This window comes from Mytilus galloprovincialis, chromosome 1 (genome assembly GCF_965363235.1).
Source record: "Mytilus galloprovincialis chromosome 1, xbMytGall1.hap1.1, whole genome shotgun sequence".
NCBI classification, from domain to species: Eukaryota; Metazoa; Mollusca; class Bivalvia; order Mytilida; family Mytilidae; genus Mytilus; species Mytilus galloprovincialis.
The window spans coordinates 22,023,166-22,041,910 of NC_134838.1; the positions used below are offsets into that span (position 1 = coordinate 22,023,166).

The 18,745-nt window shown below is 33.4% G+C and overlaps 1 protein-coding gene and 1 long non-coding RNA gene across 2 annotated transcripts; both read right to left on the bottom strand.

Moving 5' to 3' along the window:
- Positions 1-4,148: 4,148 nt before the first annotated feature.
- On the bottom strand, positions 4,149-6,219 carry LOC143072233 (uncharacterized). The gene is made up of 2 exons (XR_012977092.1): positions 6,177-6,219; positions 4,149-4,584 (listed from the first exon to the last, which is right to left on the bottom strand). It is a non-coding gene; the product is annotated as an uncharacterized LOC143072233 (long non-coding RNA).
- Positions 6,220-10,678: 4,459 nt separating this feature from the next.
- LOC143072282 (uncharacterized) lies at positions 10,679-17,516 on the bottom strand. Its single transcript, XM_076247180.1, has 4 exons — positions 17,425-17,516; positions 16,074-16,137; positions 12,870-13,045; positions 10,679-10,967 (listed from the first exon to the last, which is right to left on the bottom strand). Exons 1-4 carry the CDS (start codon positions 17,477-17,479, stop codon positions 10,765-10,767), a joined length of 498 nt encoding a protein of 165 aa, XP_076103295.1. The 5' UTR covers positions 17,480-17,516; the 3' UTR covers positions 10,679-10,764.
- Positions 17,517-18,745: the final 1,229 nt, after the last annotated feature.

Genomic DNA, 18,745 nt, shown 5'->3' on the forward strand with positions numbered 1-18,745 from the left:
AGTATTAAAATAGCCTTTGTATTGGGTTTATATGAACATCAAGATTATGTAATGTATGTAATATAGGCTGTTTTCTGTATGACAGTCCGTATTTGCATGTCCCTACCATACATTGGTCCGGCAATTATTGTAATGTTTTTTTCCAACTTTTTATCGCACGAACTTTGTGATTGGATTTTACGAAAAAATGAGGCGAAAGACACCCATTTTTTATTTGATCATTAGGAAGATTTATGAAAACAGTTTCTAAAAAGGTATCACTGAAAGGCATTGAAATTCTAGTTTGATCCAAATTTTGGGGGGGATATGTGAAATGTCCACCCCCTTTTTGCAATATTTTATGGTAAATAAATGCAGAATGTTGCCATGGATACACATAAAAGGAATTAATTTTCACTCTTTTAACTTTTGAAAATCAAATCTATGGAATATACTGATTACATACATATGCACATGTACAACACAAACAGTTAGATTAATGTATTAGAAATCCAGGAATAGGAGATGATAAAACATTTTGTGGCTCATTTTTAATTTTATTTTCTAACTGTGGAGTGCTACCTAAGCGCGAAAATTAACTTTCATTTAGCTGGATTAATTGCCGTCGTAGTTCCATCTTGTCACCTTCGTACTTTTATTCGATGGCATCACGACGGGATTACGAGGTCTTCATGAAGTCGTGTTGCCATCGTAAGACCTTCGGGTAGCTTCGTGATTCATTCGTGTAGATATCGTAATGTCAAAACTGTCCGATGGAAACGATGGAAACACGAATGCAATACGATGTTCAAAGATGCATTCCCGGTGACATTACGATGGTGAGGATGGTGATACGAACTCAATACGAACCCTCAACATCGGACGCACCTTCGGGGATTTTTTAACATGTTAAAAAATTTAGAACCCTTCCCGAAGTTGTCCCCGAAGGCTAGAAAAAGTGGCCGATGGCTCTACGATGGTTAAAGATGGCACTACGAATAGTCCGATCTGGATACGATCAGTCCCGATTTTGAAAATTTCCATAATCGTGTTGCCATCGGCGTAAAAATCGGGACAGTGTGACGCGGGCATAAAGAAGTGCACAACTTCATCGTTTGCTGTCATGAGGGTGATTGGACGTATCGATTGCTCTGTATTTACTATCAAACGATGGGCACGATGTTCCTAAAACACGACATTACACATAAAAAGCGGCGTCGAGGAGGGTTTTTGATTAATTTTTGCAAGTTTTATTTGTTTTTTTTTATATGTTGGTTGATTTATTTATTATATTACAAATTTTTTAAAATTTCTGATTCTGGTTCTGTTCGTTTTGTGATGTCATTTTATCATAAATTACCTCAAGTTGTGGAAATCTATTTAATAATGTTTACCCTTTAAGTTATTTCAACTAAAAATGCATTACTGTCGCAAGTAATGTGGGAAAGAAAAATGGGACGGAAGTAGATATAGGAAGATGTGGTACAGTTTTCCATAAGAAAGATATTTTTTTTAGATGTACGAAACTTTTATCATATGATGTTTAACTTTCAAGGTGCATATCATCTAGCTATCTGTCATTGTAAAATTTAACTTAACCCCAATACAAATATATCTGACACTCTGCAAGTAAATCGAACATTTTTACCCTTGGTTAAATTTGAATAGAATTGTATTTTCCCTGGTACATAAGTTGTCGAAATACACCCCTTCAATTACTTGAACCTTGGCTTGAGAATTATTTCCGCGCAAGTCATCTATAGTGTTTGATTTCTGATATACATTTTAAAATATAGTAATCTACTCCTGGATCGTCCGCGAAAACGGCTTAAATAATCCCGGGTTTTTAAAATTCGATGAAACGGTTTTCGTCGCTGTTTGGGATTTGTCTTTCAATTACTAGTACCTCAATTTCATGCACAAGTTTATATTGACGAAAAGTTCCGGTTTCGCTAGTACAGGAATTAATTTCATCACGACAGTTATAACATGAATAGCAGGACAAATCGCGAAGTAAAACACTCCGTGAACTGGTATAAGTCTTTTAATATTGGTGATTGCACCTTACTGAAGTGACGACTTTAAATGATCTATGGAGTACTTCCACAATATAAATTTCAATTCGAATTTAACATTTAGAGGACTGTCTTGGTGTCTAAAATTTGTCTTTGCAAAAGTTGGACGAAGTGTTTTTCCCCATTTCACCATTCTTTTAAATAAATCGTTAAAAGCTATAAACGATTAATAAAAATTACAAAATTTAACCTGTGTCTAACCTATGTCCCCGGGTGGAGTCTATAGCAACATGCGCTATTCTTTTTTTCGGCAGCAATCATCAACCTGTTTTTTCCAAATTTCATAACACGATTTGTTTTAATTATCATGATCATTTAATTGAAACTTTAGCACATGTAACGACGGAAATTAGCGTCTTTCGAACTTTCAACGTTTGGACAAATTGGCTACTGTTTTGTAATGTGTGGAAGCATTTTATTCCTTTAAGACCCAAACATGTAGTTAATAAGAAAAGAATCTTGGCATTTTTTACTCTTCGTGTATCTAACTTTTGTTTTGATTAATTATAAAAAATACGCGTGAACTGCTTTGAAAAATGAAATATCAACTTGGACGAAACGGCTACCGTTTGAAAAATGACTGTGTAGAGAAGATTTTATTGAATCAGCAATATTTGAACTCACGAACAATGAGGCAAATATTTGTACTTTTGTTAGATATTATTATTGTCTTACTCTTTTTATTCAAATTTCTGCTACTTACAAAATTCACTTTCAGTCGTTGAGATAACGAAAAACGTCGTTGGACATTTTTCTTATTCCCGATTAATATGAAGCCACCGAGTCAAATAAAATAATAAAATAAAATTTGGCAAAAATAACGGCTTTAACGCCACAAAGAACCGACACCTGTCGTTGTTCCTGCCAAGTATCAAGAAGATCAGAGAATAAGAAATAGGATCACTATACATAAGATTTAAAACAGTTTTTCATAAATGTAACGTTGGACATCCGGTTTTTTTCACATAGCTTTGCTAATCTAATCATCAAATATACTAGATATTACTTAGTTATATATGATCAAGAGCTGTAAAAACATAATTTGAAACATATATTGAATTTGTTTTAATATTGGTTCGTGTTTTCTAACATTTTTATATTGTTTTGCGGATGAAATTTCGAAGATTCTGTTTTAAATCCTAAAGCTTGTAGGAACATCGTGTCCAACGTTTGAAAGTCGAAAGAGAGCAATCAATATTTCAATTCACCCTTATAAAACGAAGGCATGTAATTAGAGCTTGTTTATAGGTAGGACTGTATGTCAATCCTCATATAATTCCACACATATTTTTTCGAACAAGTAGAAGGTTTATAAGACCTTGACCGACTCTGCATCACTTCCACGGTCGGTATCTTGAAGGACTTAAATAGGATCTATAAATTATATAAGTTTCTCACAGAAGGTAACCAAAGAAGTTGACCAACGATACAAATATTAAACTTTACAATATGAATAAATATCTTTAACCAATGAATTCAAATAGCAAAAGATATGCAATTAACAAATATATACTTATTAAGCATCATGTAAATTAATCAACAATGAAATACTTTAAATATGAAATTTGGAGTTTTGCCAAGGGAGCTAATAATTAATTAATGTTAACACTGTATGCCACACAGCATTCCGGGGCCTCTCCCTCTGGTATCTTTCGTCCCTCTTTTATAGCTGACTATGCGGGGGCTTTTCTAACTATTGGGGGCATTATGATAACATATAGTTGTTAATTTCTGTGTCATTTAGTGTCTTGGCAATCATAATACACATTCTTTTATATACATAGCGATGTCGTTATTACGACATAGCTATGTCGTTTTAAAGCTATGTCGTTAAAACGACATAGTGATGTCGTTATTACGACATGTTATGTCGAAATAACGACATAGCGATGTCGTTATAACGACATGTTATGTCGAAATTACGACATAGCGATGTCGTAATAACGACATGTTATGTCGAAATTACGACATGCTATGTCGTAATTACGACATAATTTTTTTTTTGAATGGCCCTTATCGGCTTCCGTATATAACTGATGTGAATTGAAATAACGATTTAAGGAAAACTGGCGTTTGTTCTACAAGAAAGTGACATGAATTTACTGAATTTATTTGATATCACATTTTTTTAATAACGTACACATGTGTAAGTTCTAAATGATCACCCAAAAACAAATGGTTGTCACATTGAAGTATTGAAATGAATTAAAGTACAATGAGATCTTCTGAAATTAATGTCACATAGTGTAGAAATCGTATTACGTAGCATTTTTATATTTTATTCAAAACACAACCGGTTTTGTGTCAGACCTGATTTAAATGTTTGTGAATCCAAAGACGGATTCTCGTTAGATATGGTTTATCTACAGCTTCACGTTGGTGCTGAGATGTATCTTCAATACTGTCGTCTGTAGCTTCGTGTAGATCTAGTCTGCAACAGTTAGTTTCACAGAAGGTCTGGATAACGACTCCTAATAAGATAACCATAAGAAGACATCCGAGACCTATACCAATAATAACACCAACTAACCTAAAAAATAAAGAATTTCCCTTATTGTATCATGTAGGCTAAAAGGGATCCTTATTTTAATTTATATACATGATATAAATGTATAGACATTTTATGAATAGGCTGACGCCACCACAATGGTTTAAGTTTAATTAAAGAATCTTAGTGAGCGCGCTCACATACCCCACGTCCCCACATTGTCATTGTAGAAATTAAATAAGTGTAAGAAAAAAAATTGTATAAAAAAAAAAAATGAATCATAATTTCCTGTCAATATGCACATCTACATAGTATGTCCTTATTAGCTACAAAATTTCATGAAATTCTGTTGTGTTGTTTCAGAGTTGAGATGACAAACTGTTGCAGAAGAAGTACATTGAAGTAAATAAGTTCAAAGTGGCTTAACTCCTAGAAAACAAAATGAATCGTAATTTCCTGTCAATATGCACATCTACGTGGTAGGTATGTCATTATTATCTACAAAATTTCATGAAATTCTCTTGTGTGATTTCAGAGGAATTGAGATGACAAACTGCTGCAGTAAAACATTTAAGTAAATAAGTTCAAAGGGGCGTAACTCCTAGAAAAAAAAATAATCGTAATTTCCTGTCGATATGCACATCTACATAGTATGTCCTTATTGTCTAAAAAGGTTTCATGAAATTCTGTTGCGATGACAAACTGTTGCAGTAGTACATTGAAGCAAATAAGTTCAAAGGGGCGTAACTCCTAGAAAAAATTTGAATCGTAATTTCCTGTCGATATGAACAGCTACAACATAGTATTTCCTTATTAGCTAAAAAGGTTTCTTGAAATTCTGTTTGCTGTGTGGTTTGAAAGGAGTTGCGATGACAAGAAACAGGACTGACGCAAGGACGGACGGATCAAACACATTATACCCTCCTTTGTTGCATGGGGTATAATAACTTTTTTTTTTCTAAACTGAAAATGACGTACGACGAAATGTAACGATTGTTTTGTGAATTTTCAGTTGCACTCAAAAGACTGAGGATCGCTTGAAAATGTATTGTAATGAACCATCCAGTCCGCAGGTGTTTGGGCATGGACTGATGCAGGATCTTTTCATCTTTATAGAAACTATTGTTACTGGTATTTTTATGTGGATATTAAAGAGCAGAAACACACAAAATAACTAGTCAAGATAAGTTTAGACATCAATAAATATTTTAATTATAAAATAAACACCAAAAAAAAGAGGAACAGAAAAAAGGGGGATATGCCCCAATGACCTGGTGTCCAACACCTCATCAAACAAATAGTGAACAAAGGAAAATATTCTAATACTTTAATGCTAGCACCTGTTTGTTTATTTCATTCGCTACGGCACTGCGCAGTGGTACTGATAAGAACTTTGTAAATTGATGAGGGTCATTCTTATTACCCAAAAATTAAAAAAAATCCTTTCAAACGCCACTCAAACGCGAATGACAAAAGAATAATTTGTGACCGTTAGTTTCTGGTTTGTACCTCTCGTACATAGTTGGTTTTGATTGTAGGAAGAAGAAACAGGGTCAGTTTTTAGTCCAGATAATTCAGTTCAGTTTTTACAACCAGAAAGAAATGAATTATTTTTAAACCCCTTTTAGTTTTACCTTATTTGCTCGCCCATGTCGACAGTTAAAGGGAGGTTAGTCACTGTGAGGGGCTTGTCAAATTAAGTATATCAAATTTCAGACTTTTTCAATAATTCTGATATTTTTTTATAAATACTTTAGAACACAGCTTAAGATCACATAAACTAATAATCATAAAGGATAATTTTATAAACGTATTTAGCATTATTTTTTCCCCCCGTTGTAAACGTAAGCATTATTCAATTTTTATAAATGCTAATAATAATAATAGATATATGCGTTACCCAACGCTCAGGAAAGTTATTTTAAATCTTAGCTTTGACGCCTCCCTACGATGAGTTTTTTTTTTTTTTAAATAAAAATACAAATAAAACTAGACAAAGTGATGCACTCCTCTCTGAAGCAACTGTATTTTACCAAAGTCAATGTTGGACTTTCTTTGAGATATTATTCTGTCTGGAAGACACAAATGATGCCCCAGCAGATGCAAAGTGTTATTCATAAAATACACAAAGTTGAACAGGAGGAGTTATCCGGAAAGACTGTGCATATATTAAAGCCTCGGTCACACCTTAACGGATAGCTCGAACGGACGCCTAACGGGTAACTTTTTTTCAATCTGTTCATGTCCGTTAGAGGTCCGTTCTTATCCGTTAGACGTCCGTCCATATCCGTTGCGTGTCCGTTAAGCGTACGTTTTATCCGCCGAAGTCCGTTCTGTCCGTTGGAAAATTTTGAGCATGTTCAAAACTTTGAACGGACGTCCAACGGATGAAAAGTCCGTTGAACGTCCGGTAAGCGTCCGTTTTGTACGGTACTCGTCCAATTCGTTTCCTTTTTGTATCCTTTACGTGTCCGTTATACATCCGTTTGAGGTCTTGCAGATAAATTTACCAACGGACTTCTAACGGACGTCTAACAGATAAAACGGATGCTGAACGAATGTGAAACGGACTTCTTCCGGACGTATAATGGATAAAACGAATGATGAACGGATCTGAAACGGATAAAGGCCAATTGAAAATTTCGCGTCAGAAATGCTAATTAGATTTCTTAATAGGTTCATGAATTCTTATTATTCATAATCGATCTTAGAGTAAGGGCACAGCTTCACAATCAAGCAGCTCTTATTTAGGCCAGACACTGCCCTTTGGCGGCATTTTGATGTCAGAACCAAAACCAGATGCATAGAAATATTTTGAATATTAATGCGATTTACATGTATTATTGTTGTCGCCTTTAATTTTTCCGTATATCTTATTCATCAGTTTTATCCGGTACGCTTCCGTTAGGTGTCCGTTTTATGCGGTACTCGTCCGTTGGATGTACGTTCGACATCCATTCTGTCCGCTACGTTTCCGTTTCTCGTACGTTGCATATCCGTTGCATGTCCGTTATGCATTCGTTAATTAAGCGTCCGTTTTATTAGGTCATTACATCAATGGACACCCACCGGATAACAATTTTTTCAACCGACAACTTTTATTTTCATCCGTTAGTCGTCCGTTTGTTTTATCCGGTAAGGTGTGACCGAGGCTTTACGCAAGTTCAACTATCTCCCTAAAGAGTGTAGTACAGCTTGATTTTATCATTTATGCTAATAAATAGCATTTGTATATATTTGTTCATGCATTGACTTGTTGACTGACTTTGACAGAGTATACAGTATGACAGACTTTGATTTTCTATTCACTTAGGGCTTTACATCCTGGGTTTTCTATTTTCTTTATTCCGATTGGTTACAGTTCTGTGAACTCCTTGGATATTGAGGCACTCTTTTCAAATTCTACACAGAGATATAGAACACTGACACTTTATTGTGATTTATATATATTTATTCTTCTTATTCTTGAAACCATTCTTTATATTCAGGTCAGTTATATTCTTTACATTAGTATTTGATGCTTGTATTTCTATATTTTTATCTTGGTGTAAAAGATATGAATGTGTTATGAAAATGAGTATGAAAGTCCACTTTGATTCCCATGAGTATGAAAGAGTTCATATTTTTACTTTAAGTTGATATTTGAAAGACAGAAAGAATATATTACAGTTATTGTATTATTTTTCGTATTTAGCTGCTATTAGATTTCAGCATAGAATATTGTTTTGCATTGAGTTTATCTAGATTATATACTATTTTTAACATTAAGACTTATGAAGTCATATTTCTTTATATTCAGATTCCAGTATGTGAAGTATATTAAACAGGTCGAGAACTCTAGATTTCATGACGTCAGAATATATTTGCATAGTAATTTCCCAAACACAAGGCCAATATGGCCTTGAAAACCTGACCAATCGGGTCAATGAACTTCAATGCATTGTGGGCTATTACGAGTATACTACTACTTGAAAACACGTGGAATTAGTGGGAAAACTATCAACTAATATAGTGTCTGGGACTCTCAATTAAAATAAATGTTTCTGCTATGCGAATATGTTTATTATAAAATATATAACATTATCTTCAATTTGCATGCTTGAAGATTAAAAAATATTGTTTACGGGCTTCACATTTCACATTTCGACTTTCTTTTTCGCCTTATCACACAACTTAAGTCATATTTACTTTATTAGTAAGTTTGTGTGAGGGGGTAAATTGATTGATAACTGTATGGTAAGATATCCAATTATAGAAATGTTGCACTGTGCGGGTTATTAAAAACGGACTCTTTCACAATATATAGCGAGTCAAGGGTTCACATATCACCTTATATTCGGTCGTAAGTCTATATTCGACTATCTTTTCTGGCCTCCCTACTTATTATTTGGTGAAAAGAATTGCAACAAGTGTCACTTTGGTAATTTGTTTTGAACATAACAGTGATTCAAAACACAGTAACTGTTCCGTAGATGGAAGTGGAGACAAGAGAAGTTGTGCTGATGTCTTAAAGAGCCGGAATAAGCGTATATATACGAAGACTTAAAACTCACATGTAGAAGAGAAACTATAACAACGCCATTGCTAACAACGAAAAACGCAAAAAAGACAACAGTACAAAAAAACAAAGACGAAGCAAAATCAGGGGATTCTCCACAGTTGACAAAATATCGGATTTTGATAGACTCTTATCTAACCCTAAGACTTCATCAAATTAGTTCAACCATCGGTCATGCCAATTTTCCAATCATCCTTACAGTTGAACGAATATGAAATTTTTAAGACAAAGGATATGCAGGAACAACACATGCATTGAAATGAAAAGCACAAAGTAAAACAATGAAAACTGAAGTTAAAGCAACACAAAATCTTTTAATGAGCGATCGTCTTCGAAAAGATCAGCATATCCTATTCCACATGTGGCACCCTTCATGATACTCATGGAAAATACAAGTTCGGTGATAAGTCTCCTTTGGTGATGTTACAATAGAGGTAAAGAGGGCGGAATTATAGTTCTACTTCTACTTCTACCGGATAATGGCCACAATCAACTAATTGAATATTTTGCCATGACTTCGGTGCGCATACGGACCCCTCCCCCTCCCCCCATATTGTTTGAATTTGTTTCAGCTTTGTCACCGAGGCTTTAAAAGCCTCGACTGACGGCGCTGACACTACCCCAGGAGGGAGACTGTTCCAATCTTTGATGGTTTGTGGAAAGAAAGAAAATTTCCGGTAATCATTTGATGCTGCTGGAATTTGGAAGCTTCTGTCATGCATATTTCTTGACAATCGTTTAGGTGGAATCAAACGATCTTCCTTTGTCACAGCAACTTTCTCGTTTACTATTTTAAAGAGCATGGTTAGTCTTGCATCTTTTCGTCTTTGTTCGAGTGATCTCCATTCTAGGTGGTTTAGCATCTTGCTTACACTTGAGTGATTTTGGTGTTTATTCATCACATAACGTGCTGCACGTCTCTGGACCATCTCTAATCGGTCTATTTCTGTTTTGTTGTATGGATCCCATACAGAACTGGCGTATTCTGTTATTGGTCTAACAAGTGTTTTGTACGCACTTTCCTCTACAGACGTTGATCGATGTTAAGTTAGAGCTAGTTAGAGTAAATCGGAACGTATCAGTGGTCATCTGAGATAAGTATAGATAATCCAAAATGACGACTAATTCCCAACCAATTCTTTTTTCAAAATTTAGATTGTTTATCAATTAAAATCCTTGGGTTTATAATAGCTTACTTGTAAGCAAATATAAGGATAAGAATACTTTGTAATACTTTGATTGGAACTGAAATATATTCTATATGGAGGCACTGCTAGAATGGGACTTCAAAGAAAAGAAAAGATCACAATTGGAAGCTGAAATAATCCCATTTCTCGTAAAGGTTTGTTCAACGTGCTATCATTTTCAATTTCTAGATATAAGTCTCGATAAGAGACGGACTAAAATGTATCCGTCGTATCCATTAGTTCAAGTTCGATTGAACAGATGCGTTCAACATAGTCACCAAACTTTGAAATATTTAGCAAGAGCTTTGGTTTCACTCAATTGAGGTTATAGATATCACCGGTGTTTTCAATTTATAACTTGGTTTACTTTCATAAATAATTAATTTCGGTGCAGCGTAGTTTAAATTTATTCAACAAAAACAGAAAAAAAATTCTTAATTTGTTCGAATATCTAGTGAAATTATTCAAATTAGACTTTTATCTTTTATAGTTTCCAAAGTTTGTTGTTGTCAGGAAAGGATTGGCTGATTCTGAGTTGTGTCTGTCAGGCCTTGGAGCAGATGGTGTCTGAAAAGCGTTTGTTCCCATTGGAAGTGTTTGATTTTGACTTTCGTAGTATGCTGGTGGTGGAGGAAATTGGTTTGCTGGTCCATAAAATTGATGGTTCATTGGCTGCATTTCTAAAAATAAAAATTAATGGTGAAATTTTATAGACAATTGTATTGTTGAAGTCTTATGTTGGTCGTAAAAAGACGGTTTTTTTGTGTGTTTTTTTGTTACAATTCTGTTACTATCTCATTTCAATACTAAGTATGCTCAACATCTTTTTCATTCATATCTATTCCTAAGCAATTTGAATCATTGTTACCAAAAGGTAATGCACTTTATTTTACATATCTTTTATTCTTTTACTTAGTTTTCTTATATTAAATTACTGTAAATGTTGTTTGTTTTGTCTATGAATGATGATTCTAATAGGACGTGTTTCTTTCGCTTTAAGAACAATCCCATGCTCTAAATCCAGTAAAATTTGTTTGCACATGCGTATTTTGACTACTGCAGAATAATGAATTTCATCAAATTGGCATGCATTTAAGATATCCAATAACTAAAAACACTTCCAAACTCTTACATAATGCACAGGTTGTTACTTATTCATTTATCATGACTGTAATGTGTTGCAATTCGAAATTGACATATTTGACCTAGATACGACAACCGTTCATGCTGGCCTTTTCAAAACTCCTCCCTCTGAAAAATTACGTTGCCAGTCGTCTGCTTGTTTACAAGTAAAAAAAAAGAGAGGTTGATGGAAGAGCCTTCACAAACGCACTACACTTAATATGCACATCGGACATAGAAATTACCTGAATTGTCCTAATCAAAATCGAAATTGTTGATGCAAGCTGTACTTTATTGTAGTTTTAACATGGGTAGGCATTATATTCGTGTTATTTTAGCCCTCACTATCGCTCGGGCAAAAATAATCACGCTTATAATGCCTACCGATGTTAAAACTACAATAAAGTATAGCTTGCATCAATTATTTCCTAATTTGGACATTTGGTTATTATTATATTTTCATAGTGCATACATTAGGTCAAAGAACACAATTAGAACTATAAAAGGATAAAAACTTTTGATAGCTTTTTCGGAGGCTTTTCCATATATTTCTAGATGGGACTTTTTTCTCCTCTTATATATATATTCGGAAATGCTGTAACCGATTAGTTATCACATGAAAATACAAATTCTTAGTGGGAATACTTTACCTACTTTTTTTATATCGACTTAGTATCATAACGTAAGGATTTTGGGGTTTGCAGTTGTTTTTAATGTTAGCTTGGAAGTTGTAACGGACGACCAAACTAACCCTACCGCGACGTTTACAATGGAAACTGATAGTATTATTTGTTAGACATTCGTAAATGTTTACATTTCAAAAGTGTTTATCTTTTTCCACAATGGTTGAGTTGTTAATATGGATTTGATCTAATTCAACCTGGCGAACACTAAATTTTGGTAAGGATAGACCAAATTTAGTTTTGATGTTTGCTTTTACATTGGAGACAATTTTACAAGATCTGCATCAGTAGCAAGTAATTATTTATAATTTTTATATATTAAAAAGCTTCGTCAATTTTATATACAAAGACCACGAAAAAAAAAAAATACAATACACCTACCAAAATCTTGGTAAATGTTATGTGAACTGTCTATCGGATATCATTATGATATTATGATACATCTTTTTGGCATATTTGCCAGGTATTTTATATAAAACTACAAAAGCTGAGAAAGATTCACGTCATTAAATCTAACTTTTCACCAACATATTTGTATGTAAAACGAATATTTGTGGTAAAATATGTGTTTTTTTTACTTGTACAAATAGGAGTTGTTAAATATACAAAACGTCAAAGTGTTGTCAATACTGACAATGTTGTTCCAAAATGTCTACATAATATTAACAGATTCATTTACCAATATAATTTGAATAATTTTGAAAGATTCAGTAATCTCATTATTAATGTTGTAGACAGCATTTCATTGCTCTTATCACACATATTCCTTTAACTTACGAGGATATCCCGGATGTGCTGTTACCACTGCGATATTATTGCTGGGAACACTGGTTACAGATCGGTGTGATCGTTTGCTGAAACACAAAGCGCCACACAGGGCGGCTATGAAAGTAATCGTTATTCCTATGACAAATAGACCACCAATCACAATACCAACAATCGCACCAATAGATCTGAAAAAAAAGTTTTAATCATTGTCTGGTTGGCATTTATAACTATTCCGATACTATATTGGATTTTCTTGAACTTCCGGGTAACAAAATAAAACCGAGGAAACACATCAACTATAAGAGGAAAATAAAGGAACAGGAACACTGAAGTGCAACAAAAACAAACGCCAACATACATAGAAACGAACTATTTTGTGATTTTACTTTTTAAAAACAACTGCCATATTCTTGACTTGGTACAGGAAATTTTAAGACAAAATGGTGGATTGAATCTGGTTTTATGCTAGCCAAACCTCCCGCCTATATGGCAATGTTAAAAATATCGCTAAACTGACAACGCTACGTGTAAAAAATACTGCAAAAACACATGCAAGAACAGAGAAACGCACAAACAAATAGAATAATAGTTGACACAACATGCAAACCGCAGAACAACATCGAACATCTTCCATCAACTACAGACAACACAGGACATCACTTGACGCGCTTATGTAACGAATATGTATATGTATAATTATATTTACATTACCAGTCCAATCAATTATCAGAACGGTAAAGCAATAATCCTGAATAATCCTGCATTATCATCATGATCTTTATGTTAATGGTGGACATCTGTAGCATATTAGGTTTTGTATATTCGGAAGCGTAACAACCTCAGAAAGTGTTGTTTTGTGAAATCACTAATTAATTTTAGTTACAGATACTGAACTGATCAGCACACAAATCCTTTTCGACTTTTATTTTTTTTTTGTTTTTCAGAAACAAAAATGGGTCGAGTGTTATACTGACTACAATATAATAGGCAATTTCCCTTTCAGTTAGGAAAATCCTGATAGATGTCATTTCAGCGTCTCATCACCGAATTTAAACTAACCATGGGTAACACTATAAGTGCAAGATATAGAGAATTGTGATCATCCAAATTTTAGATGGGATTTCTTTTGTTTAGTCTTCTGGTTTCTGTGTTATTTTGTAGACTGTTGTTTTGTCTTATTGTTGTTTTTCTTTCTTGTTGTGGTTTTGATTGTTCTTTTAACATCTTCTGTGTCTTTTTTTATATATATAAAACGCAACTGTATTCGATAGAATTGGGAAGCTTAACTATACGAAAATTCAGAAATGAATAATATTACGAGAAACCAAGAGCATAAACAATACAAAACGGGAATGTTTGATAATGTAGAGAAAACTTAAATCGACAAATTGTTGCATAGTGTTCTTTTTCAATTTACAATTAGTTGAATCATTCATGTTCTTTTTCAATCGAGCCATTTGTTAAGTAATGTTCTTTTTCGTTAACAAATAACCGAGTCGTGTATTCCTTTCAAATCGATAAGCAATTGATTTGTACCACTACAAGGAACAACGTAGAAGTTATCCAATGAGCAGTCAGTGTAAAATCACCCCGATGGACGCAGACAGGAGGGTGATCTTACACTGACCCATCAAGATCGAGTGGGATTAATATTTAACATCATTCTAATATGACGTGCTTCTTTCGCTTTGTGAACAAACCCATGCTCTAAATCCAATAAAATGTGTTTGCACATGCGTATATTGACTACTGCAGAATAATAAATCTTATCAAATTGGCATGCATTTAATATATTTCATTGTTGTTACTAATTCATTTATTATGACTGTAATGTGTTGCATTCCGAAATTGACATATTTGACCTAGATACGATACCCGTTTATGTTGGCTGTTCAAACTCCTCCCTCTAAAAACTCATAGGGTCAGTCGTTTGCTTTTTTACAAACAAAAAAATGAGGTTCTTGGAAGAGCCTAAACAAACGATCTATACTTATTACATCGGACATAGAAATTAACTTAATTGTCCTAATCAGAATCGAAATAATTTATGCAAGCAATACTTTATCGAAGTTTTAACATGGGTAGGCATCATATTCGTGTTATTTTAGCCCTCACTATCCCTCGAGCAAAAATAATCACGAATATAATGCCTACCCATGTTAAAACTACAATAAAGCATCAATTATTTCTTAATTAACAGTTTGTTTGTATTCAGCCGCCTTGGTGAAGGGGTATAATCGTGGCTTCACGGGCGTATGTTCTGGAGTTCGATTCCATGTATCGACACCAGAAATTTGTTCTATATAGAAAATTTGAATCTGTATGGTTATCTCGTGGTAGGGGTGTTCCGAAACGACCCATATCACCCCTGTTAGAACAAAGGAGTTGGGATGTAATTTCAATTGTATGAACCCAGGCAACTGTTTTTGGTTTAATTTTTAACCTTTAAACCTTTCCACATATATATACTCGGTCGTATTTTTTATGTGATTATTTTTTACTATTGCACTGACGTCTTATGGAATAAAACTACTTTTGAATAAGGATTTTCTTATCCTAGGCATATATTACCTTATCGTGTTTGGCACAATTGTTTGGAATTTTGGATCCCCAATGCTCTTCAACTTTGTACTTGTTTTGCTTTATAAATATTTTGATATGAGCGTCACTGATGAGTCTTATGCAGACGAAACTTGCGTCTGGCGTATTAAATTATAATCCTGGTACCTTTGATAATTATCAATTCTTGGCAGAATTTCCAAATAAGCCAACCATAAGCCGTGTCCTTTTTGCATAAAGGATTGACATTTGTGATTGATCGTGTGCTTTACACTTATTTTCTAGAACTAAGCGATCTTCGTTAGTTAATTTTGTTTATGTTTTTGTTTGTACTTTTGTTATTTACCCCATCACAAAGTATTGTTTGCGTCTTAGATAAAAGCCGCGTTAGCAATTGTCTTGTGTGGTATCGGAAATTTCGTCATTATGAGAATTTAGTGTTGATAATTGATCTTTGATAATATCTTTTTGATTTGTTCTGTCTCATCTTTTTCTTTCTTTCTTTTTTAAACTGGGAACAATTTGGCGCTTGAAATACAGTCATACATCTGTCTATTGTTCATGAAGGTATATCAACCTCCTGTTATTGCATTCTTTAATTTGTATAAAACAATCTTCGTCCATTACAAGACCATAAATAAACATTCAACTTACATGCCATCGTTGGAATAATAGTAGTAGCTACGGTAGTAACGACGATATCCTTCAACGTGAGAAACTGGAAATTGATAAAGATTACATTTTCATAAACGCATGCAAGAAAATCAATTTTATTACTTTTGAAAACCGGCATACAGTTGGCTTTTTTCAACCTCGAATTCTACACCGAAACGAATTATATCGTAAAATATATTCGACTATGCGGCTATCGAAAGAACAAAATGTTGTACCTTTCTCAACTCAACACACCGGCATCATTCAGCTTTTTCCATTCTTAAACAAGCTTTTCTAATACAGAAATAATCATTGTAGCGTAGCTTAGGTTCATGGGTACCCTTTGCCTAAAATTTCTGATAAAAACTTAACAGGATTTTGCGTTGAACTTTTTTTCAATTCTCCAAAAGAGGTTTGAGAATCTTCACATAGGTAATAATTGAAGTGAGCTGTAATAATTGACTTGGACAATATTTGGAGATTGAAAGTGTGTACCTGGGTGGACTATATCAAGTGAAACTCAACTGTTTGTTAATTTTATCATCTTCTGCAGGGACGAAAAAAGTGCACTGCAAAATCCAGTTAAGCTAAAACCTTTTTCCAAATCATAGAATACATTTGAATTTTATTTATCTAGGGCATGCTATGCCTCAAAACTTTTCCAGATGAACAGGTTTGTCTGTACTCAGAGTAAATAATGAGGTGAAAACACAGCCATTTCAGCCAAAGGGTCCACATGAACCTAAAGATGAATGAACGATTATCTTTTTTTATACAGAATTTATATGTTCGAATATCAGCTCGACCTTGCGAGCTTGGTTGGTATTCTTGCTGATACAGTCAATATCAAAAACAAAAATGCTGTTATTCTACTTATCTAGTTCAATTCAGGTATTTGATGACAAATGTTATTAAAAAGATATTAAAAATGTACTTTGCCTTTGTTGGTAAGGGCTAATTTGACACTTGAAGTCTGTTTTATTGTCAAACTTTTGTCACTTTAAGAAAGTAAGAAAGTTCTTGTCTTCTCAGTGTCTATTTTATTTTCTTTTGTTAAATTACAACTATTCTGTAATTACAAATGTTCTGTGTTACCGATAACAACTCCCCCTACATAACATGTGTTAGAACGTTTTTGGTTTTTTTTTTTTGTTATTCAGACTTTTGTCTGGTATTTCTACGTTATTAGAACATATTTGTAATTTTCCATGATAATGGATAATAGGTACACAAAATGTTGCAATTTATCCGTAAATTACGAAATTTAAAGCATTTTCTAATTTTGAAAGCAATGTGTTTACCAATTATTTCTAATGCATAATGAATACCGGTATACATTAATTTTACTGACCTGAGTTTAAAATTAAAAAAGCGACCATGAAATAAAGTTTTTCTATAGTTTCCATTTTGATAACATTACGTGAACAAGATTTTTACGCAGTGATAGATTTATATTCACTTATTAAAACAAAAGAAAGTGACATTTGTATTGTTTTTTTTATTGTCGTTTGTTAATAAATAAAAGACTTAATCATGTGTATATATAAATTTGGGTCATGTATTAGTTCTAATATATATAATATAATAATTTCTGTATATATTCCAAAACATAATTGTCATGTTTAAGAATTGTCATGTCATTGTATTAGGGAACTTCATATGAGATCTTCTTGAATTTTGCTATCCAGCTTATGAGAAACTGCATTACCATGTGATGCAGTTTTTTCATTGCTCTTCAGCTGTGTGTTTGACGAATTTTTATAGTGGATTATCATAAATGAACAATAGTTCACAGTACTTCTTGATGATCTTTCTTCTGGAAGAAGAAATTCGTTCTCTATATTACTTTCTCTTGATTTTTTTTCAGATAAAATGATATCTTTAATTGTTTTTCGAATAAGAAAGCTAAATCAGATATCAGTTGTTTCACTCTTTATTCGCCATTAGCCAGGTCCTTTACGAAAGAAAAATAACATTCTAATAAATAATTATGGAATTATGTGTTCATATGATCTGTTTGTAACATGCCAAGGAAAATCGGCATGATAGTTAACTTTCATATAGCTTGAAAGGTTCTGTTTATGTAGCTGGTGTTCAATTTTCCTAGAACCTAAAAATCATAATTTTGATCTGTCCTAAAAAAATAAACTTGACATTACAGAAGTTACCGAAAAAGTGTATCGAAATGAAATGTCGCATTTCATTAATTTATAAACCAATCAAACAGGGTTTTACTTTTATGATTCTTATTAAAAAGATAAACTTTAGATCCTTTTGGGTTGACGAGGTCTTTAATTTTCAAATATTTTGGCATCGACCATTACTGAAGAGACAAAAATTGTCGAAATGCGCATCTGGTGTATTAAAATTGATACTGTTAGAATAAATGCACCACTAGAACATGAATTATACTTCTTAACCCAGTGTTGAAACCGGAAAACATTATTCAAAATACATGATATTGTTTTGAAAACTGACATGTGATCTCACTTTCAATCTAAACAAAAAAGGATTGTATGAGGACTATTTCTGGATTTCCTCTCGTCTGACGCTTTTACAGGATTTCGTATGAAAACAAGATTGATGTCGTGCCATTTCTTTCTCTTTTTTTCTCATAAAAAACAAATTATGGTTTGACAGCTTTTCATTTCATTCTTTCAAAGTAAATCGGA